This window comes from Oncorhynchus clarkii, unplaced genomic scaffold, assembly GCF_045791955.1.
Source record: "Oncorhynchus clarkii lewisi isolate Uvic-CL-2024 unplaced genomic scaffold, UVic_Ocla_1.0 unplaced_contig_6721_pilon_pilon, whole genome shotgun sequence".
Classification (NCBI taxonomy): domain Eukaryota; kingdom Metazoa; phylum Chordata; class Actinopteri; order Salmoniformes; family Salmonidae; genus Oncorhynchus; species Oncorhynchus clarkii.
In genome coordinates this window covers 417,501-441,658 of record NW_027260976.1, presented here as the reverse complement: position 1 = coordinate 441,658, position 24,158 = coordinate 417,501, and the positions used below count along the sequence as shown (strand labels likewise).

General features: G+C 45.2%; 1 protein-coding gene across 1 annotated transcript in view; it reads left to right on the top strand.

Moving 5' to 3' along the window:
- Window positions 1-24,158, top strand: part of LOC139402757 (protein phosphatase 1 regulatory subunit 14C-like) — a 28,061-nt gene continuing 3,903 nt past the window's right edge. Inside the window, exons 1-3 of the mRNA XM_071146675.1 lie at window positions 1-234; window positions 15,804-15,887; window positions 18,174-18,206. Of these exons, the coding sequence (XP_071002776.1) occupies window positions 1-234; window positions 15,804-15,887; window positions 18,174-18,206 (351 nt within the window). The remainder of the gene's footprint in view (window positions 235-15,803; window positions 15,888-18,173; window positions 18,207-24,158) is intronic.

The window sequence follows — 24,158 nt, the reverse complement described above, 5'->3', positions numbered from 1 at the left end:
ATGTCAGCCGCCAGCACCGAGACGAGCGCCCCGTTGCCTGCGGCCGCCAGCCGGGTGTTCTTCCAGCCGCTGGCCGGGGTAGGGTGCGCTGGGTCCGGACCCATGCCGCGTGACGACCCGGTCCAGAGGAAGCAGGGGAAAGTGACGGTGAAATACGACAGGAAGGAGCTGCGGAAGAGACTGATCTTGGAGGAGTGGATTATTGAACAACTGAGCGATCTGTACGACTGTGAGGTGAGGAGAGAAGGGCTTTTCTCCGACCTGGCTGGTGGTATAATATATTCCGTTGATTCCTCTGACTGTATGCTACAGTGTATTTATTATTGGTGATAGTAGGCTACTTTATAGTCTAGCATTCTGATGCATAATATTTCTGTAGGCAGTAGCAGTAAATAAACTTAAACGCCCACGATAGTCTAGTCTCCTCTCCACTGGGTACTCTCTTAGAAAAAAGGGTTCTAGAAAGGGCTCTTTGGCTGTCCCCATAGGATAACCTATTTTTTGGTTCCAGGTAGAACCTTTTTTTGGTTTCAGGTAGAACTATTTTGGGTTCCATGTAGAATTGTCTTTGGAAACGGTTTTACTCATGGGTGCAACTTTCACTGGGGACGGGGGGACATGCCCCCCCCACATTCTAAAATAGCATTTTTGCCCCCCCCCCCCCCCCCCCCCCCACACACACACATTCTAAAATAGCCGTTTTGTCCCCCCCCAGTTTTACCATTGTAATGTGATACAAAACGAGGCAACGGAGGGCTTTAGGACCATGCGGACGGCCACAGGCGGTCGGTCGGCTGTTTGTTTATCTGACTTGGAACAAGAGTTCTACCTGGAACCGAAAAGAGTTCTACCTGGAACCGAAAAGAGTTCTACCTGGAACCCGAAATTAGTTCTACCTGGAACTGAAAATAGTTCTACCTGGAACCGAAAATAGTTCTACCTGGAACCGAAAAGAGTTCTACCTGGAACCGAAAAGAGTTCTACCTGGAACCGAAAAGAGTTCTACCTGGAACCGAAAAGAGTTCTACCTGGAACCGAAAATAGTTCTACCTGGAACCGAAAAGAGTTCTACCTGGAACCGAAAAGAGTTCTACCTGGAACCGAAAATGGCACCTTTTTTTTTGTAGTATGTGCTTTATCATAGCGAGGCCTTTAAATGATGTGGGATCAATAGTGTCTGACCTGAAGATAGATGTCTCCCACTCACAACAGGCAACACAGTGTGTTTGAAAGTGGGCATTGCAAAAGGAGTGGGTGAATCAACAGCCATGTGTGTAAAATTAACACTCTATTATGGTTAGACCGCTCTTAGCCAGGTGCACCACGGGCCTGCTTAACGTTTACGTAGCAGGTTAAGATGACTAACGTGGCAGGTTAGGAGGATTAATGTAGCACGTTTAGGATAATTAAGTGGCAGGTTAGGAGACTGAGGTTAAGGTTAGGAAAAGGGATAGGGTTAAGCTTCACTAAAATGTTACACTTCTGTTGACCCGCCCACTTCTGTTGACCCGCCCACTTCTGTTGACCCTCCCACTTCTGTTGACCCTCCCACTTCTGTTGATCCTCCCACTTTTGTTGACCCTCCCACTTCTGTTGATCCTCCCACTTCTGTTGACCCTTCCACTTCTGTTGACCCTCCCACTTCTGTTGACCCTCCCACTTCTGTTGATCCTCCCACTTCTGTTGATCCTCCCACTTCTGTTGACCCTCCCACTTCTGTTGACCCTTCCACTTCTGTTGACCCTCCCACTTCTGTTGACCCTCCCACTTCTGTTGACTCACTCACCTTCAGATACACTCCATGTATACAGTTACCCAGGACTGTTTTTATGGGCGCTTTGGGTCGATTATTCAGCTCCCTTGCTGTCCCTGGTCTATTGTCCCCACTCCCCCCAGGCTGCAGTGTCTCTCCCTGGTCTATTGTCCCCACTCCCCCCAGGCTGCAGTGTCTCTTCCTGGGGAAGGCAGCAGCGCAGTGAGGGTGGAGCAGAACAGATGAATGACAGAGGTCATGAAAGACACCACACAGCTTAACGCCTCAGACTCCTTTTGTAGCCTAGTAGGTTACAATCTGCCAGGCTCACCTTTACAATCTGCCAAGCACACCTTTACAGTCTGCCAGGCCCACCTTTACAATCTGCCAAGCACACCTTTAGAATCTGCCAAGCACACCTTTACAATCTGCCAGGCCCACCTTTACAATCTGCCAAGCACATCTTTACAATCTGCCAAGCACACCTTTACAATCTGCCAAGCACACCTTTACAATCTGCCAAGCACACCTTTACAATCTGCCAGGCCCACCTTTACAATCTGCCAAGCACACCTTTACAATCTGCCAAGCACATCTTTACAATCTGCCAAGCACACCTTTACAATCTGCCAAGCACACCTTTACAATCTGCCAAGCACACCTTTACAATCTGCCAAGCACACCTTTACAATCTGCCAAGCACACCTTTACAATCTGCCAAGCACATCTTTACAATCTGCCAAGCACACCTTTACAATCTGCCAAGCACACCTTTACAATCTGCCAAGCCCACCTTTACAATCTGCCAAGCCCACCTTTACAATCTGCCAAGCCCACCTTTACAATCTGCCAAGCACACCTTTACAATCTGCCAAGCACACCTTTACAATCTGCCAAGCACACCTTTACAATCTGCCAAGCCCACCTTTACAATCTGCCAAGCCCACCTTTACAATCTGCCAAGCCCACCTTTACAATCTGCCAAGCACACCTTTACAATCTGCCAAGCACACCTTTACAATCTGCCAAGCACACCTTTACAATCTGCCAGGCCCACCTTTACAATCTGCCAAGCACACCTTTACAATCTGCCAAGCACACCTTTACAATCTGCCAAGCACATCTTTACAATCTGCCAAGCACACCTTTACAATCTGCCAGGCCCACCTTTACAATCTGCCAAGCACACCTTTACAATCTGCCAAGCACACCTTTACAATATGCCAGGCACACCTTTACAATCTGCCAGGCACACCTTTACAATCTGCCAAGCACACCTTTACAATCTGCCAAGCACACCTTTACAATCTGCCAAGCACACCTTTACAATCTGCCAGGCACACCTTTACAATCTGCCAAGCACACCTTTACAATCTGCCAAGCACATCTTTACAATCTGCCAAGCACACCTTTACAATCTGCCAGGCACACCTTTACAATCTGCCAAGCACACCTTTACAATCTGCCAGGCCCACCTTTACAATCTGCCAAGCACATCTTTACAATCTGCCAAGCACACCTTTACAATCTGCCAGGCACACCTTTACAATCTGCCAAGCACACCTTTACAATCTGCCAGGCACACCTTTACAATCTGCCAAGCACATCTTTACAATCTGCCAAGCACACCTTTACAATCTGCCAGGCACACCTTTACAATCTGCCAAGCACACCTTTACAATCTGCCAGGCACACCTTTACAATCTGCCAAGCACACCTTTACAATCTGCCAGGCACACCTTTACAATCTGCCAAGCACATCTTTACAATATGCCAAGCACACCTGCCAAGCACACCTTTACAATTGCCAAGCACATCTTTACAATCTGCCAAGCACACCTTTACAATCTGCCAGGCACACCTTTACAATCTGCCAAGCACACCTTTACAATCTGCCAGGCACACCTTTACAATCTGCCAAGCACACCTTTACAATCTGCCAGGCACACCTTTACAATCTGCCAAGCACACCTTTACAATCTGCCAAGCACACCTTTACAATCTGCCAGGCACACCTTTACAATCTGCCAAGCACACCTTTACAATCTGCCAGGCACACCTTTACAATCTGCCAAGCACACCTTTACAATCTGCCAGGCACACCTTTACAATCTGCCAAGCACACCTTTACAATCTGCCAGGCACACCTTTACAATCTGCCAAGCACATCTTTACAATCTGCCAGGCACACCTTTACAATCTGCCAAGCACACCTTTACAATCTGCCAAGCCCACCTTTACAATCTGCCAAGCACACCTTTACAATCTGCCAAGCACACCTTTACAATCTGCCAAGCACACCTTTACAATCTGCCAAGCCCACCTTTACAATCTGCCAGGCACACCTTTACAATCTGCCAGGCCCACCTTTACAATCTGCCAAGCCCACCTTTACAATCTGCCAAGCACACCTTTACAATCTGCCAGGCACACCTTTACAATCTGCCAGGCACACCTTTACAATCTGCCAGGCACACCTTTACAATCTGCCAAGCCCACCTTTACAATCTGCCAAGCCCACCTTTACAATCTGCCAAGCCCACCTTTACAATCTGCCAAGCACACCTTTACAATCTGCCAGGCACACCTTTAAAATCTGCCAAGCACACCTTTACAATCTGCCAAGCACATCTTTACAATCTGCCAAGCACACCTTTACAATCTGCCAAGCACACCTTTACAATCTGCCAAGCCCACCTTTACAATCATAGAAAAGTGGTCTGTCAGTAGGCCTAAAGAGAGACAGACGGACAGACAGACGGACAGACAGACGGACAGACATAGAGAGACGGACGGACAGACGGACAGACAGACGGACAGACATAGAGAGACGGACGGACAGACGGACAGACAGACGGACGGACAGACGGACAGACAGACGGACGGACAGACGGACAGACATAGAGAGACGGAAGGACAGACGGACAGACATAGAGAGACGGACGGACAGACGGACAGACATAGAGAGACGGACGGACAGACGGACAGACATAGAGAGACGGACGGACAGACGGACAGACATAGAGAGACGGACGGACAGACGGACAGACATAGAGAGACGGACGGACAGACATAGAGAGACGGACGGAATCATCTCCCATCCTACTTACTGAGATTAAATGAGCAGGGGGCCCCTACGCAATGCTGGAATCCACATCAAATCTGTTTTAATTCATTCGTAATGTCAACCCGAATAGTTTAGAATGATATGTTTTCAGTTTCTAAAAGAAAATACTGATTTGAAGGAAGGGTTAACGTCAGGTAGGTTAGATAATTTTTCTGTTTGAATAGGACAGCCTCCTCTGGTATGGGGTTGTAATACTGTGTCTATAGTCTCCTCTGGTATGGGGTTGTAATACTGTGTCTATAGTCTCCTCTGGTATGGGGTTGTAATACTGTGTCTATAGCCTCCTCTGGTATGGGGTTGTAATACTGTGTCTATAGTCTCCTCTGGTATGGGGTTGTAATACTGTGTCTATAGTCTCCTCTGGTATGGGGTTCTAATACTGTGTCTATAGCCTCCTCTGGTATGGGGTTGTAATACTGTGTCTATAGCCTCCTCTGGTATGGGGTTGTAATACTGTGTCTATAGTCTCCTCTGGTATGGGGTTGTAATACTGTGTCTATAGTCTCCTCTGGTATGGGGTTCTAATACTGTGTCTATAGCCTCCTCTGGTATGGGGTTGTAATACTGTGTCTATAGCCTCCTCTGGTATGGGGTTGTAATACTGTGTCTATAGTCTCCTCTGGTATGGGGTTGTAATACTGTGTCTATAGCCTCCTCTGGTATGGGGTTGTAATACTGTGTCTATAGTCTCCTCTGGTATGGGGTTCTAATACTGTGTCTATAGTCTCCTCTGGTATGGGGTTCTAATACTGTGTCTATAGCCTCCTCTGGTATGGGGTTCTAATACTGTGTCTATAGTCTCCTCTGGTATGGGGTTCTAATACTGTGTCTGTGTGTCTGTGATGTTGTTGGATCTTCTTAACCCTTCTGGTCCGGTAGATGGTATTGACCAACACATTGAAATGCTTTCTCAGGTGCTCACCGACGATTGGTGGGTTCTTTAACATTTAAAGAGCTGAGAATGTGTGTGTGTGTGTGTGTGTGTGTTCTCCGTATCATGCAGTATGCTGCCCAAGCAGAGAAAGGGGGGATGGGGCTAGGAGAAGAGGAGAAGAGGAAGAATGGAGGAAAGAAGGGCAGTGGGTTAAAGAATGACATGCTGATGTTGTGCTTCTCTCCGTCAACCAATCAGCTCCTCTCGCTCTGACCTCCTTCCCTTAGTGACACACAGCAGTCTGTCATCACAGAGGTATGACGGGCTGTGTGTGTGTGACAGCGAGCGTGTCTTTGTGTGTTTTCTGCCAGCCAGAACAGACATGGGGTTGGGGTCTGTGTAATGAGTGTGTGTGTCCTCATTGCTCGCTTCATAGATCCCTGCGCCAATAAGAGCCAGTCAGAGTTAACACAGCTGCAGCAGTCAGAGAGAGAGAGAGAGAGAGCCCAGCTAGCACATGTGGTTCCTTGGAAGTTGTGGGAAGGTATATTTTTGGTTTCACATTGGTTGTGGGGAAGGAAGCCGTACGTTTCCTGACTGGTAAAATAGAATGTTTTTACTGGGAGGTTTTATTGCCACTCTGAGAGCGGAAGTTAAAGGTTATTTTGAGGTTTTTGAGTAAATTCCTTCACTGAATGTTTCAATAATAATTTTAATAGTAACAATGTAGTTTCTTTACTGTGGCACGGCATCAGTGGGATTTTAACCTGTGGTCTTCTGTTTTCTATCCACGGAATGAGTCCGCTGTGTCACCAGTATGGACGCCATGTTTCTTTACTGTGGCACGGCATCAGTGGGATTTTAACCTGTGGTCTTCTGTTTTCTATCCATGTGGAATGAGTCCGCTGTGTCACCAGGATGGACGCCATGTTTCTTTACTCTATAAACAGACCCCATTCCAAAGGAAACTAGCACTCATTAAGATCAGGTCTGGCCAAATAGTGGACTCGGCCAACCCACCTGAACACATTTAACAAGATAGAAGATAGAGAGAGGTTTTTTTTTGACACTGAGAATGGAATGTACATGTTTTTAAATAACATTCTTAGAACGTTCTCTGAACATTCCACATGTCAAACCAGTTGGAGAACATTCCTTTATAACATGACCAAAATGTCAAATGAAATGTAACCATGTTTGAACGTTTAGGAAACGTTCTGTTAAAGTAATGAAATACCAAGAAAATAACATTTTTTTGTTGTTGTTGTTGTTGTCAAGTTCCTTAAATGTGCTGAGAATGTTCCTGCGTCATTCCCAGAATGCTTTGGGAAGGTTCTATGCAAAGTAACCATAAGACAGCCCCACACTCACCAAGCTCTAACAAACACATAGTTCTCAGAACGTTATGTTCTAGCTGAGAGAGAAAGAGAGAATCCTTGATATTTGACTAAATTACCTGGAAGGATTCTTACTACCAAGGACTCTCCAGAACGAGCTGAATGCCTTCTATGCTCGCCTCGAGGCAAGTTCTGGAGGAGTTCCGGACGATGGTGTGATCTCAAGCAACACTGAACCATGCATGACAGCACCAGTTGTTCCAGACGACTGTGTGCTCTTTCTCTCCGCAGGCAATGTGAGTAAGCCCTTTAAACAGGTTAACATTCACAAGGCCTTGGGGCCAGATAGAATACCAGGATGCGTACTCAGACCAGCTGGCAAGTGTCTTCACATAACATTTTCAACGCCTCCCTGACCCAGTCTGTTATACCTACATGTTTCAAGCAGACCTCCATAGTCCCAGAGCCCAAGAACACCAAGGTAACCTGCCTAAATGACTATCAACCCGTAGCACTCACATCTATAGAAATGCTTTGAAAGACTGGTCAACATCAACACCATCATCCCTGGACCCACTCCCACAATGCCTTCACCCACCTGGACAAGAGGAACACCTATGTAAGAATGCTGTTCATTGACTACAGCTCAGCGTTCAACACCATAGTCCCCTCCAAGCTCATCACCAAGCTTGGGACTCTGGGACTGAACCCCTCCCTCTGCAACTGTATCCTGGACTTCCTGATGGGCCTCCGCCAGGTGGGGAGGGAAGGTAACAACACAGCCGCCATTTTCATTTTTTAAATTTGACCCTTAATTTACCAGGTACGCCACGCTGACCATCAACACGGGGGCCTCTCATCTGCTGATGTAAAAAGGGCTTTATAAATACATTTGATTGATTGATTACTTAGTCCCTTCCTGTACTCCCTGTTCACCCACGACTGAGTGGCCGTGCACGACTCCAACACCAAGTTTACTGAGTGGCCGTGCACGACTCCAACACCAAGTTTACTGAGTGGCCGTGCACGACTCCAACACCAAGTTTACTGAGTGGCCGTGCACGACTCCAACACCAAGTTTACTGAGTGGCCGTGCACGACTCCAACACCAAGTTTACTGAGTGGCCGTGCACGACTCCAACACCATGTTTACTGAGTGGCCGTGCACGACTCCAACACCAAGTTTACTGAGTGGCCGTGCACGACTCCAACACCAAGTTTACTGAGTGGCCGGGCACGACTCCAACACCAAGTTTACTGAGTGGCCGTGCACGAATCCAACACCAAGTTTGCTGAGTGGCCGTGCACGACTCCAACACCAAGTTTGCTGCCGACACAACGGTTGTGGGACCGTTCATGTGTTGATCCATACATTGTGTGTGTGTAGTGTCTATCCAGCTGCTCAGTCACAGAGGACCACACAGCCCAGCTAACAGAGGACCACACGACCCAGCTAACAGAGGACCACAGGGCCCAGCTAACAGAGGACCACAGGGCCCAGCTAACAGAGGACCACATGACCCAGCTAACAGAGGACCACAGGGCCCAGCTAACAGAGGACCACACGACCCAGCTAACAGAGGACCACAGGGCCCAGCTAACAGAGGACCACACAGCCCAGCTAACAGAGGACCACACGGCCCAGCTAACAGAGGACCACACGGCCCAGCTAACAGAGGACCACACGGCCCAGCTAACAGAGGACCACACGGCCCAGCTAACAGAGGACCACACGGCCCAGCTAACAGAGGACCACACGGCCCAGCTAACAGTATTGAAGGAGGAGGTGAGGAAGCTGAGATGTGACAGAGAACAGGACACTCCTCCAGAGAAGCCAGCAGAACAGCCCACCTCAGACCCCACCCCCTCCTAACAGACCCCGCCCCCTCCTAACAGCCTACGCCCCCTCCTAACAGACCCCACCTCCTCCTAACAGACCCCGCCCCCTCCTAACAACCCACCTCAGACCCAGACCACAACCTCAACACCACAATGGGACAGACTACACAGGACCCACCAACCCAACAGACCCCGCCCCCTCCTAACAGACTACACCCCCTCCTAACAGACCCCACCCACTCCCAACAGACCCCACCCCCTCCCAACAGACCCCACCCCCTCCCAACAGACCCCACCCCCTCCCAGCAGACCCCACCCCCTCCTAACAGACCCTGCCCCCTCCTAACAGACCCTGCCCCCTCCTAACAGACCCTGCCCCCTCCTAACAGACACCACCCCCTCCTAACAGACCCTGCCCCCTCCTAACAGACCCCACCCCCACATAACAACCCACCTCAGACCCGGAACACAACCTCAACACCATAATGGGTCAGACTACACAGGACCCACCAACCCAATAGACTAGAGGTTGAACGATTAATTAGAATGGCCGAATAATTAGGGCCGATTTAATTTTTGGGCGACAATTTTGCAGATTTTTTTTTTACACCTTTAACTAGGCAAGTCAGTTAAGAACACATTCTTATTTTCAATGACGGCCTGGGAACGTTCTGCCTGACAGATTTTTACCTTGTCAGCTCGGGGGATCCAATCTTGCAACCTTACAGTTAACTAGTCCAACGCTCTAACCACCTGATTACATTGCACTCCACGAGGAGCCTGCCTGTTACGCAAATGCAGTAAGCCAAGGTAAGTTGCTAGCTAGCATTAAACTTATCTTATAAAAAACAATCATTCAACGACTGTCGTTGCTCCAATGTGTACCTAACCATAAACATCAATGCCTTTCTTGAAATCGATACACAAGTATATATTTTTAAACCTGCATATTTAGCTAAAAGAAATCCAGTTTAGCAGGCAATATTAACCAGGTGAAATTGTGTCACTTCTCTTGCGTTCATTGCACGCAGAATCAGGGTATATGCAACAGTTTGGGTCGCCTGGCGCGCTGCGAACTAATTTGCCAGAATTTTACGTAATTATGACATAACATTGAAGGTTGTGCAATGGAACAAGAATATTTACACTTAGAGATGCCACCCATTAGTTAAAATACCGAACGGTTCCGTATTTCACTAAAAGAATAAACGTTTTGTTTTCGAAATGATAGTTTCCGGATTCAACCATATTAATGTTTTATTTATTTTATTTGACCTTAATTTAACTTTAACTGTTCAGGGGCAGAATGACAGATTTGTACCTTGTCAGCTCGGGGATTTGAACTTGCAACCTTCCGGTTACTGATGACCTAAGGCCCGTATTTCTGTGTGTTATCATGTTATAACTAAGTCTTTGATTTGATAGAGCAGTCTGAATGAGCGGTGGTAGGCACCAGCAGGCGCGTAGACATTCATTCAAACAGGACTTTCGTGCGTTTTGCCAGCAGCTCTTTGTTGTGCGTCAAGCATTGAGCTGTTTATGACTTCAAGCCTATCAACTCTCGAGATGAGGCTGGTGTGACCGAAGTGAAATGGCTAGCTAGTTAGCGTGCGCTAATAGCGTTTCAAACATCACTCGCTCTGAGCCTTCTAGTAGTTGTTCCCCTTGCTCTGCATGGCTAACGCTGCTTCGATGTGGTGGCTGTTGTCGTTGTGTTGCTGGTTCGAGCCCAGGTAGGAGCGAGGAGAGGGACGGAAGATGTACTGTTACACTGGAAATACTAAAGTGCCTATAAGAACATCAAATAGTCAAAAGTACATGAAATACAAATAGTATAGAGAGAAATAGTCCTATAAATACTATATTAACTACAAACTAAAAACCTCTTACCTTGGAATATTGAAGTCTAATGTTAAAAGGAACCACCAGCTTTCATATGTTCTCATGTTCTGAGCAAGGAACTTAAACGTTAGCTTTCTTACATGGCACATATTGCACTTTTACTTTCTTCTCCAACACTTTGTTTTTGCATTATTTAAACCAAATTGAACACGTTTCATTATTTACTTGAGGCTAAATTGATTTTATTGATGTATTATATTAAGTTAAAATAAGTGTTCATTCAGTATTGTTGCAATTGTCATTATTACAAATAAATAAATAAAAATCGGCCGATTAATTGGTATCGGCTTTTTTTGGTCCTCCAATAATCTGTATCGGAGTTGAAAAATCATAATCGGTCGACCTCAATTCTCTACCCTGCTGTGTGGCAGGACTGTGGATGTCTACCCTGCTGTGTGGCAGGACTGTGGATGTCTACCCTGCTGTGTGGCAGGACTGTGGATGTCTACCCTGCTGTGTGGCAGGACTGTGGATGTCTACCCTGCTGTGTGGCAGGACTGTGGATGTCTACCCTGCTGTGTGGCAGGACTGTGGATGTCTACCCTGCTGTGTGGCAGGACTGTGGATGTCTACCCTGCTGTGTGGCAGGACTGTGGATGTCTACCCTGCTGTGTGGCAGGACTGTGGATGTCTACCCTGCTGTGTGGCAGGACTGTGGATGTCTACCCTGCTGTGTGGCAGGACTGTGGATGTCTACCCTGCTGTGTGGCAGGACTGTGGATGTCTACCCTGCTGTGTGGCAGGACTGTGGATGTCTACCCTGCTGTGTGGCAGGACTGTGGATGTCTACCCTGCTGTGTGGCAGGACTGTGGATGTCTACCCTGCTGTGTGGCAGGACTGTGGATGTCTACCCTGCTGTGTGGCAGGACTGTGGATGTCTACCCTGCTGTGTGGCAGGACTGTGGATGTCTACCCTGCTGTGTGGCAGGACTGTGGATGTCTACCCTGCTGTGTGGCAGGACTGTGGATGTCTACCCTGCTGTGTGGCAGGACTGTGGATGTCTACCCTGCTGTGTGGCAGGACTGTGGATGTCTACCCTGCTGTGTGGCAGGACTGTGGATGTCTACCCTGCTGTGTGGCAGGACTGTGGATGTCTACCCTGCTGTGTGGCAGAACTGTGGATGTCTACCCTGCTGTGTGGCAGAACTGTGGATGTCTACCCTGCTGTGTGTGACAGAGATAGTCTATTTGATGTTGTGATGAGCTGAGCCTTAATGCTCCCTTCCTCTCCTACACACACACAGACAGACAGACATGCACACACACTGTGTGTGTGAGTCATCTGTTTGGGGTTGTCTGAGTTGATCCACATCAGACTATAGCTGCAGACTGAACACAACACGCTTCCGGCTGCTCAGTAGTCAGTAACAACAGGTCAGACACACAGTCTTGCAAAACTAACCTTGTGGGGACACACAATTCAGTCCCATTCAAAATCCTATTCTCTCTAACCTGTACTCTAACCTTAACCCCCCCATCTCATATGACCACTCATCTGAAGCTGAAGCTTCGAGACTGCTATGAAGCTGAAGATTTGAGACTGGTATGAAGCTGAAGATTTGAGACTGATATGAAGCTGAAGATTTGAGACTGGTATGAAGCTGAAGATTTGAGACTGATATGAAGCTGAAGATTTGAGACTGATATGAAGCTGAAGCTTTGAGACTGATATGAAGCTGAAGATTTGAGACTGATATGAAGCTGAAGATTTGAGACTGATATGAAGCTGAAGATTTGAGACTGATATGAAGCTGAAGATTTGAGACTGATATGAAGCTGAAGATTTGAGACTGATATGAAGCTGAAGCTTTGAGACTGATATGAAGCTGAAGATTTGAGACTGATATGAAGCTGAAGATTTGAGACTGATATGAAGCTGAAGATTTGAGACTGGTATGAAGCTGAAGATTTGAGACTGGTATGAAGCTGAAGATTTGAGACTGATATGAAGCTGAAGATTTGAGACTGATATGAAGCTGAAGATTTGAGACTGGTATGAAGCTGAAGATTTGAGACTGGTATGAAGCTGAAGATTTGAGACTGCTATGAAGCTGAAGATTTGAGACTGCTATGAAGCTGAAGATTTGAGACTGATATGAAGCTGAAGATTTGAGACTGATATGAAGCTGAAGATTTGAGACTGGTATGAAGCTGAAGATTTGAGACTGGTATGAAGCTGAAGATTTGAGACTGGTATGAAGCTAATATCTGAAACTCAGAAGAGCTTTGTCAGAAATAACCAGGGAATATCTTTCTCTCTCAGAGAACGAGATAATTTATCTCTTTTCAGAAAGCAAAGGAATATTATCTTGCTGTTCTTTAACAAGGAGTATTACCGAGTGTAGGAGGAGAGTCAGGGACTCAGAGGTGACCAGTCACACACACACACACACACAGAAAGAGAGAGACACACACACACACACACACACATACACAACCTACACACCGTGTGCTGTAGTTTCATCTGTTAATCCCTCTCTCAGTCAGACTAATGATGAGGTTGAATACCAACACAACCCTGCAGCCACACACACACACACACACACACACACACACACACAACACAGAGAGAGAGAAAGAGATACACACACACAGAGAGAGAGAGAGACACACACACAGAGAGAGAGAGACAAACACACAGAAAGAGAGAGATAGATACACACACACACAGAGAGAGAGAGACACACACACATAGAGAGACAGAGACACACACACACACACAGAGAGAGAGACACACACACACAGAGAGAGAGAGATACACACACACACACACAGAGAGAGAGAGAGAGACACACACACACATAGAGAGAGAGACACACACACACACACACAGAGAGAGAGAGACACACACACACACACAGAGAGAGAGATACACACACACACACACAGAGAGAGAGACACACACCCACACACATAGAGAGAGAGAGACACACACACGCACACACACATAGAGAGAGAGACACACACACACACACACAGAGAGAGACACACACACACAGAGAGAGAGAGACAGATACACACACACACCGAGAGAGAGAGACACACACACACACATAGAGAGAGAGACACACACACACACACACAGAGAGAGATACACAGAGAGAGAGAGAGACACACACGAAACCAGTCTGGCGGTTAAATGAAAGGCAGTCATATCATTGTAGTGGTGTCAGACTGAAAGGCTTAGATCATTGTAGTGGTGTCAGACAGAAAGGGTTAGATCATTGTAGTGGTGTCAGACAGAAAGGGTTTGATCATTGTAGTGGTGTCAGACTGAAAGGCTTAGATCATTGTAGTGGTGTCAAGACAGAAAGGGTTAGATCATTGTAGTGGTGTCAGACAGAAAGGCTTAGATCATTGTAGTGGTGTCAGACAGAAAGGGTTAGATCATTGTAGTGGTGTCAAGACAGAGAGTGTCGTTGGTTGGTTAAGCATGGAACCATTAGTATCATTACCCAACGCAGCCCAGAGACTGACTGACAGGATGACATTAACATACGTCTTCTCTGTTATGGAGACAATATTACACTGATGATGATGATGATAATTTATGATGATGATGATTTATGAGGATGATGCTGATTTATGAGGATGATGATGATGATGATGATGATTTATGATGATGATGATGATTTATGATTTATGGTGATGATGATGATTTATGGTGATGATGATGATTTATAGTGATGATGATGATGATTTATGGTGATGATGATGATGATGATTTATAGTGATGATGATGATGATGATTTATGGTGATGATGATTTATGGTGATGGTGATGATGATGATTTATGGTGATGATGATGATGATTTATGGTGATGGTGATGATGATGATTTATAGTGATGATGATGATTTATGGTGATGATGATGATGATGATTTATAGTGATGATGATGATTTATGGTGATGATGATGATGATGATTTATAGTGATGATGATGATGATGATGAATGATTTATGGTGATGATGATTTATAGTGATGATGATGATGATGATTTATAGTGATGATGATGATGATGATGAATGATTTATGGTGATGATGATGATGATGATGATGAATGATTTATGGTGATGATGATTTATAGTGATGATGATGATGATGATGAATGATTTATGGTGATGATGATGATGATGATTTATAGTGATGATGAATGATTTATGGTGATGATGATGATGATGATGATTTATAGTGATGATGAATGATTTATGGTGATGATGATGATGATGATGATTTATGGTGATGATGATGATGATGAATGATTTATGGTGATGGTGATGATGATGAATGATTTATGGTGATGATGATGATGATGATGATGAATGATTTATGTTGACGATGATGGTGATGATGATGATTTATGGTGACGATGATGGTGATGATGATTTATAGTGGTGATGATGATTTATAGTGGTGATGATGATTTATGGTGATGGTGATTTATAGTGGTGATGGTGATTTATGGTGGTGATGGTGATTTATAGTGGTGATGGTGATTTATGGTGGTGATGGTGATTTATGGTGATGATGATTTATGGTGACGATGATGGTGATGATGATTTATAGTGGTGATGATGATTTATAGTGGTGATGATGATTTATAGTGGTGATGATGATTTATGGTGATGATGATTTATAGTGGTGATGGTGATGATGATGATTTATGGTGACGATGATGGTGATGATGATTTATAGTGATGATGATGATGATGATGATTTATAGTGATGATGATGATTTATGGTGATGATGATGATGATGATGATTTATGGTGATGATGATGATTTATAGTGATGATGATGATGATGATGATGATTTATGGTGATGATGATGATTTATAGTGATGATGATGTTGATGATGATTTATGGTGATGATGATGACGATGATGGTGGTGATGATGATTTATGGTGATGACGATGATTGATGATGGTGATGATGATTCATGGTGATTTTTGATGTTTATTTCCAGGAAGAGGAGATGCCAGAGGTGGAGATAGACATCGATGACCTGTTGGAAGTCAACAGTGAAGACGAGAGAGCCGTCAAACTACAGGTACCCATAATCCTTCACATTACTGCATAAAAACTCCATAATGCTCCATAATACTGCATAGGAACTGCATAACGCTCCATAATACTGCATAGGAACTGCATAATGCTTCATAATACTGCATAATGCTTCATAATACTGCATAATGCTCCATAATACTGCATAGGAACTGCATTATGCTTCATAATACTGCATAATGCTTCATAATACTGCATAATGCTCCATAATACTGCATAGGAACTGCATTATGCTTCATAATACTGCATAGGAACTGCATCATGCTTCATAATAATACATAGAACTTCATCATGCTTCATAATACTACATAGGAACTGCATAATGCTTCATAATACTGCATAGGAACTGCATAATGCTTCATAATACTGCATAGGAACTGCATAATGCTTCATAATACTGCATAGGAACTGCATAATGCTTCATAATACTGCATAGGAACTGCATAATGCTTCATAATACTGCATAGGAACTGCATAATACTGCATAGGAACTGCATAATGCTTCATAATACTGCATAGGAACTGCATAATGCTTCATAATACTGCATAGGAACTGCATCATGCTTCATAATACCTCCCAAGACCTGTGTAATAGATGTTAATGTGTAAAAGTGTGTGACTCTTAATCTTGAGTGATGTGTGGTTTAATGACCTGTCGTTTAAGAAGGTGAAACACTCTGTCTATCTGACCCGTCTTGTTCTCCATGCTGTCACACACACACACACACACACACACACACACACACACACACACACACACACACACACACACACACACACAGACAGACAGAGTAGTGAACACTCCCTGTTCTTGCTAGTGAGATCATTCTGTCGTATGTCCTCACCCCCTGTAACGGTCTCTGTCGTATGTCCTCACCTCCTGTAACGGTCTCTGTCGTATGTCCTCACCCCTGTAACAGTCTCTGTCGTCCCTGTAACTGTCTCTGTCGTATGTCCTCACCCCCTGTAACAGTCTCTGTCGTCCCTGTAACAGTCTCTGTCGTATGTCCTCACCCCCTGTAACGGTCTCTGTCGTCCCTGTAACAGTCTCTGTCATATGTCCTCACCCCTGTAACGGTCTCTGTCGTATGTCCTCACCTCCTGTAACGGTCTCTGTCGTATGTCCTCACCCCTGTAACGGTCTCTGTCGTATGTCATCACCTCCTGTAACGGTCTCTGTCGTATGTCCTCACCCCTGTAACGGTCTCTGTCGTATGTCCGCACCCCTGAACGGTCTCTGTCGTATGTCCTCACCTCCTGTAACGGTCTCTGTCGTATGTCCTCACCTCCTGTAACGGTCTCTGTCGTATGTCCTCACCCCTGTAACGGTCTCTGTTGTATGTCCTCACCCCCTGTAACGGTCTCTGTCGTATGTCCTCACCTCCTGTAACGGTCTCTTTCGTATGTCCTCACCTCCTGTAATGGTCTCTGTCGTATGTCCTCACCCCCTGTAACAGTCTCTGTCGTATGTCCTCACCTCCTGTAACGGTCTCTGTCGTATGTCCTCACCTCCTGTAACGGTCTCTGTCGTATGTCCTCACCTCCTGTAACGGTCTCTGTCGTATGTCCTCACCCCTGTACCGGTCTCTGTCGTATGTCCTCACCTCCTGTAACGGTCTCTGTCGTATGTCCTCACCTCCTGTAACGGTCTTTGTCGTCCCTGTAACGGTCTCTGTCGTATGTCCTCACCTCCTGTAACGGTCTCTGTCGTATGTCCTCACCTCCTGTAACGGTCTCTCTGTCGTATGTCCTCACCCCCTGTAAGGGTCTCTGTCGTATGTCCTCACCTCCTGTAACGGTCTCTGTCGTATGTCCTCACCCCTTGCAACGGTCTCTGTCGTATGTCCTCACCCCCTGTAACGGTCTCTGTCGTATGTCCTCACCTCCTGTAACAGTCTCTGTCCTATGATTCCCACTAATAGATGCCAGGGCAGATTTCTCCTTCTGTATGAGCTACTGAACATATGGCCTAGATAGAATGATTCAAACGCTAAATGTTTGCATGTATTTAAAGTTCCATTTATACTGTCCTCACCTCCTGTAACGGTCTCTGTCGTATGTCCTCACCTCCTGTAACGGTCTCTGTCGTATGTCCTCACCTCCTGTAACGGTCTCTGTCGTATGTCCTCACCGTATGTCCTATTGGTGCCGTGAGCAAACAGATGATTGACGTTTGAATCCCAGTGTACTACATTTCTGGTCACTAAATTAGTTTAAAAAACGTTCTTGATATGGAACATAAAACACGTATTGTCCTTCTCTCTCTCAACAGGAATCCTTAATGGACTGCTATAAACCCACGGAGGTGAGTAGCGATCTCTGTCTCTCTGTCTCTGTCTCTGTCTCGTGGGCGAGCTGAGTGTTTAGGTGGGACGGTAGGCGAGCTGAGTGTTTGGGTAGGACGGGGGGCGAGCTGAGTGTTTGGGTAGGATGGGGGGCGAGCTGAGTGTTTGGGTAGGACGGGGGGGCGATCTGAGTGTTTGGGTGAGACGGGGGGCGAGCTGAGTGTTTGGGTAGGACGGGGGGCGAGCTGAGTGTTTGGGTAGGACGGGGGGCGAGCTGAGTGTTTGGGTGGGACCCCATTTTGACTCTACACTCTGCGAACCAAATCAAATCAAATGTATTTATATATCCCTTCGTACATCAGCTGATATCTCAAAGTGCTGTACAGAAACCCAGCCTAAAACCCCAAACAGCAAGCAATGCAGGTGTAGAAGCACGGTGGCTAGGAAAAACTCCCTAGAAAGGCCAGAACCTAGGAAGAAACCTAGAGAGGAACCAGGCTATGTGGGGTGGCCAGTCCTCTTCTGGCTGTGCCGGGTGGAGATTATAAACCTAGAGAGGAACCAGGCTATGTGGGGTGGCCAGTCCTCTTCTGGCTGTGCCGGGTGGAGATTATAACAGAACATGGCCAAGATGTTCAAATGTTCATAAATGACCAGCATGGTCGAATAATAATAAGGCAGAACAGTTGAAACTGGAGCAGCAGCACGGCCAGGTGGACTGGGGACAGCAAGGAGTCATCATGTCAGGTAGTCCTGAGGCATGGTCCTAGGGCTCAGGTCCTCCGAGAGAGAGAAAGAAAGAGAGAAAGAGAGAATTAGAGAGAGCATACTTAAATTCACACAGGACACCGAATAGGACAGGAGAAGTACTCCAGATATAACAAACTGACCCTAGCCCCCCGACACATAAACTACTGCAGCATAAATACTGGAGGCTGAGACAGGAGGGGTCAGGAGACACTGTGGCCCCATCCGAGGACACCCCCGGACAGGGCCAAACAGGAAGGATATAACCCCACCCACTTTGCCAAAGCACAGCCCCCACACCACTAGAGGGATATCTTCAACCACCAACTTACCATCCTGAGACAGGCCGAGTATAGCCCACAAAGATCTCCGCCACGGCACAACCCAAGGGGGGGCGCCAACCTAGACAGGAAGATCAACCCCATTCTGACTGTACACTCTGCACACATCAACCCCATTCTGACTGTACACTGTAAAAGACACAACCCCATTCTGACTGTACACTGTAAAAGACACAACCCCATTCTGACTGTACTCTAAAAGACACAACTCCATTCTGACTGTACACTGAAAAAGACACAACCCCATTCTGACTGTACACTGTAAAAGACACAACTCCATTCTGACTGTACACTGAAAAAGACACAACCCCATTCTGACTGTACACTGTAAAAGACCCCAATCTGACTGTACTCTAAAAGACACAACCCCATTCTGACTGTACACTGTAAAAGACCCCAATCTGACTGTACTCTAAAACACACAACCCCATTCTGACTGTACACTGTAAAAGACACAACCCCAATCTGACTGTACTCTAAAAGACACAACCCCATTCTGACTGTACACTGTAAAAGACACAACCCCAATCTGACTGTACTCTAAAAGACACAACCCCATTCTGACTGTACACTGTAAAAGACCCCAATCTGACTGTACTCTAAAACACACAACCCCATTCTGACTGTACACTGTAAAAGACAACCCTCAATCTGACTGTACACTGTAAAAGACCCCAATCTGACTGTACTCTAAAAGACACAACCCCCCAAAGACAGTGAGTGAGCGAGCGTGCGTGCTGTTTGAGCCCGACGGCATTAGGTCAGTTTGAAACAGCAGCAAGGTCACTGGTATGCATGATGGGCGTCCAGCCAAGCTGACAGCGGTTGATGTGCGTCACACACAATCACAGCATTAATCCCTAGAGCGGTGTTTCTCAAACTCTGTCCCGGGGCCCCTTCTGGGTACACCTTTTTTTTTCTTTTTTTTTTCTTGCCCTAGCAACAGCTGATTCAACTAACCAACTCGTTATTAAATAAAACGTGATGATTTGAGTCAGCTGTGTAGCGCCAGGGCGTAAAAACAAAAGGTGTCCCCACTGACGTAGAAGCTGCACGTCGGAGTGGTCTTCACTCCTTTTAAAACGCGTTCTATAGACCTTGGTATTTGTACTGGTTGGTATTTGTATATGTTTGGTTGAGTATGTTTGGCATACGTCCTTCATGCCACTTATTCCATTGCATTGTGTGAATTTGTCTGACTGTCTGACATGCACTTGTGATCCAGTAGTTTTTATGCGATGGTCGTTTTAATGTTAACATCAGCATTTTTTGGGCGGCGGGGTAGCCTAGTGGTTAGAGCGTTGGACTAGTAACCGAAAGGTTGCAAGATCGAGCCGCTGAACAAGGCAGATAACCCACTGTTCCTAGGCCGTCATTGAAAATAAGAATTTGTCTTTAACTGACTTGCCTTTTGTATTGCAGTCGCAAAAACCATTAAGCGCTGTTATGATTATGACTCTCATGAGGAGCGCCACAGGAAAGGAAGACCCAGCTGTATAATAGGAAGAATCTGCTGCAGAGGATAATTAGAGTTAACTGCACCTCAGATTGCAGCCCAAATAAGTGCTTCACAGAGTTGAAGTAAAAAACACATCTCGACATCAACTGTTCAGAGGAGACTGCGTGAATCAGGCCTTCATGGTCAAATTGCTGCAAAGGAACCACTACTAAAGGACACCAAGAAGAATACGAGACTTACTTGGGCCAAGAAACACGAGCAATGGACATTAGACTGGTGGAAATCTGTGCTTTGGTCCGATGAGTCAAAATGTGAGATTTTTGGTTCCAATCGTCGTGTCTTTGTGAGACTCAAAGGTGAATGGATGATCTCCACATGTGTGGTTCCCACCGTGAAGCATGTAGGAGGAGGTGTGATGGTGTGGGGGTGCTTTGCTGTCAGTGATTTATTTAGAGTTCAAGGCACACTTAACCAGCATGGCTACTACAGCATTCTGCAGCAATAAGCCATCCCATCTGGTTTCCGCTTAGTGGGACTATCATTTGTTTTCAATGTGACGGCAGGTAGCCTAGTGGTTAGAGTGTTGGGCTAGGAACCGAAAGGTTGCTTGCTAGATCATATCCCAGAGCTGACAAGCTACAAATCTGTTGTTCTGCCCCTGAACAAGGTAGTTAACCCACTGTTCCTAGGCCGTCATTGTAAGTAATAATTTGTTCTTAACTGACTTGCCTTGTTAAATTAATAAATCAAATAAAAAGCAATGACCCAACACACCTCCAGGCTGTGTCGGGGCTATTTGACCAAGAAGGAGAGTGATGGAGTGCTGCATCAGATGACCTGGCCTCCACAATCACCTGACCTCAACTCATTTAAGATGGTTTGGGATGAGTTGAACTGCAGAGTGAAGGAAAAGCAGTCAACAAGTGCTCAGCATATGTGGGAACTCCTTCAAGAGTGTTGGAAAAGCATTCCTCAAGAAGCTGGTTGAGAGAATACCAAGAGTGTGCAAAACTGTCAACATTAGCATGAACAGCATTAGCGTAAGCAACAATAGTGGGAACAAAATTAGCTTGAACAACATTAGCATGCACAACATTAGTGTGAGCATCATTAGCGTGAGCAACATTAGCGTGAGCAACATTAGCGTGCACAACATTAGTGTGAGCATCATTAGCGTGAACAAACAACATTAGCGTGAGCAACAATAGCGTGAGCAACATTAGCATGAACAAACAACATTAGCGTGAGCAAACAACAATAGCGTGAACAACATTAGCATGAACAAACAACAATAACGTGAACAACAATAGCATGAACAACATTAGCATGAACAACATTAGCGTGAACAATATTAGCGTGAACAACATTAGTATGAACAAACAACATTAGCGTGAACAACATTAGTATGAATAACATTAGCATGAACAAACAACATTAGCGTGAGCAACATTAGCATGAACAACATTAGTATGAACAACATTAGCATGAACAAACAACATTAGCGTGAGCAACATTAGCATGAACAACATTAGCGTCAACAACATTAGCATGAACAACAATAGCGTGAGCAACATTAGCATGAACAACATTAGCGTGAGCATCATTAGCGTGAACAAACCACATTAGCGTGAGCAACATTAGCATGAACAACATTAGCATGAACAACATTAGCGTGAACAAAATTAGCATTAAAAAACAACATTAGCGTGAGCAACATTAGAGTGAACAAACAACAATAGCGTGAACAAACAACATTAGTATGAACAACATTAGCATGAACAAACAACATTAACGTGAACAACAATAGCGTGAACAACATTAGCATGAACAAACTGCATTAGTGTGAACAACAGCATAAACAAACAACAATAGCGTGAACAACAGCATGAACAAACAACATTAGCGTGAACAACAATAGCATGAACAACATTAGCATGAACAAACGGCATTAGTGTGAACAACAGCATAAACAAACAACAATAGCGTGAACAACAGCATGAACAAACAATATTAGCGTGAACAACAATAGCGTGAACAAACGGCATTAGTGTGAACAACAGCATAAACAAACAACAATAGCGTGAACAACAGCATGAACAAACAACATTAGCGTGAACAACAATAGCGTGAACAAACTGCATTAGTGTGAACAACAGCATAAACAAACAACATTAGCGTGAACAACAGCATGAACAAACAACATTAGTGTGAACAACAGCATGAACAAACAACATTAGCGTGAACAACAGCATGAACAAACAACATTAGTGTGAACAACAGCATGAACAAATAACATTAGCGTGAACAACAGCATGAACAAACAACAGTGTGAACAACAGCATAAACAAACAACATTAGTGACAACAACAGCATTGAACAAACAACATTAGCGTGAACAACAGCATGAACAAACAACATTAGTGTGAACAACAGCATGAACAAACAACATTAGCGTGAACAACAGCATGAACAAACAACAGTGTGAACAACAGCATAAACAAACAACATTAGTGACAACAACAGCATTGAACAAACAACAATAGCGTGGTCTGTCTGTCTGTCTGTCTGTCTGTCTGTCTGTCTGTCTGTCAGCACAGAATACATACCCACAAACTCTCTCTCTCTCTCTGTCTGTCTGTCTGTCTGTCTGTCTGTCTGTCTGTCTGTCAGCACAGAATACATACCCACAAACTCTGTCTCTGTCTGTCTGTCTGTCTGTCTGTCTGTCTGTCAGCACAGAATACATACCCACAAACTCTGTCTCTGTCTGTCTGTCTGTCAGCACAGAATACATACCCACAAACTATCTCTCTGTCTCTGTCTGTCTGTCTGTCTGTCTGTCTGTCTGTCTGTCTGTCTGTGGGGTGTTAGTATACTGTCTGTCTGTCTGTCTGTCTGTCTGTCTGTCTGTCTGTCTGTCTGTCTGTCTGTGGGGTGTTAGTATACTGTCTGTCTGTCTGTCTGTCTGTCTGTCAGCATACCCACGAGTACTTTTTGATTCACATTGTATAAATTGTAGTTTTATTTGTGAGCTACATTGAATATATTTACAGATCGTAGGTGTATTTGAGACTTATGCTGAACAAGCATACGTTTGGATCATGGTTTCAATATTTTATTATATATCAATATTTTAATATATTCACAGATCCGAGTTTTATTTGTGAGTTATGTTGAATATATGCATGGATCGTGACAGACATATTTACAGAATAAAGAAATACATCTCACTCCAAGGATGAGCTCTGAAAACAAAGAACAAGACAACAGGGACTTCACCTGTTATAGAGAGATGTATATCAGGGACTTCACGTGTTAGAGAGAGATGTATATCAGGGACTTCACCTGTTATAGAGAGATGTATATCAGGGACTTCACCTGTTATAGAGAGATGTATATCAGGGACTTCACGTGTTAGAGAGATG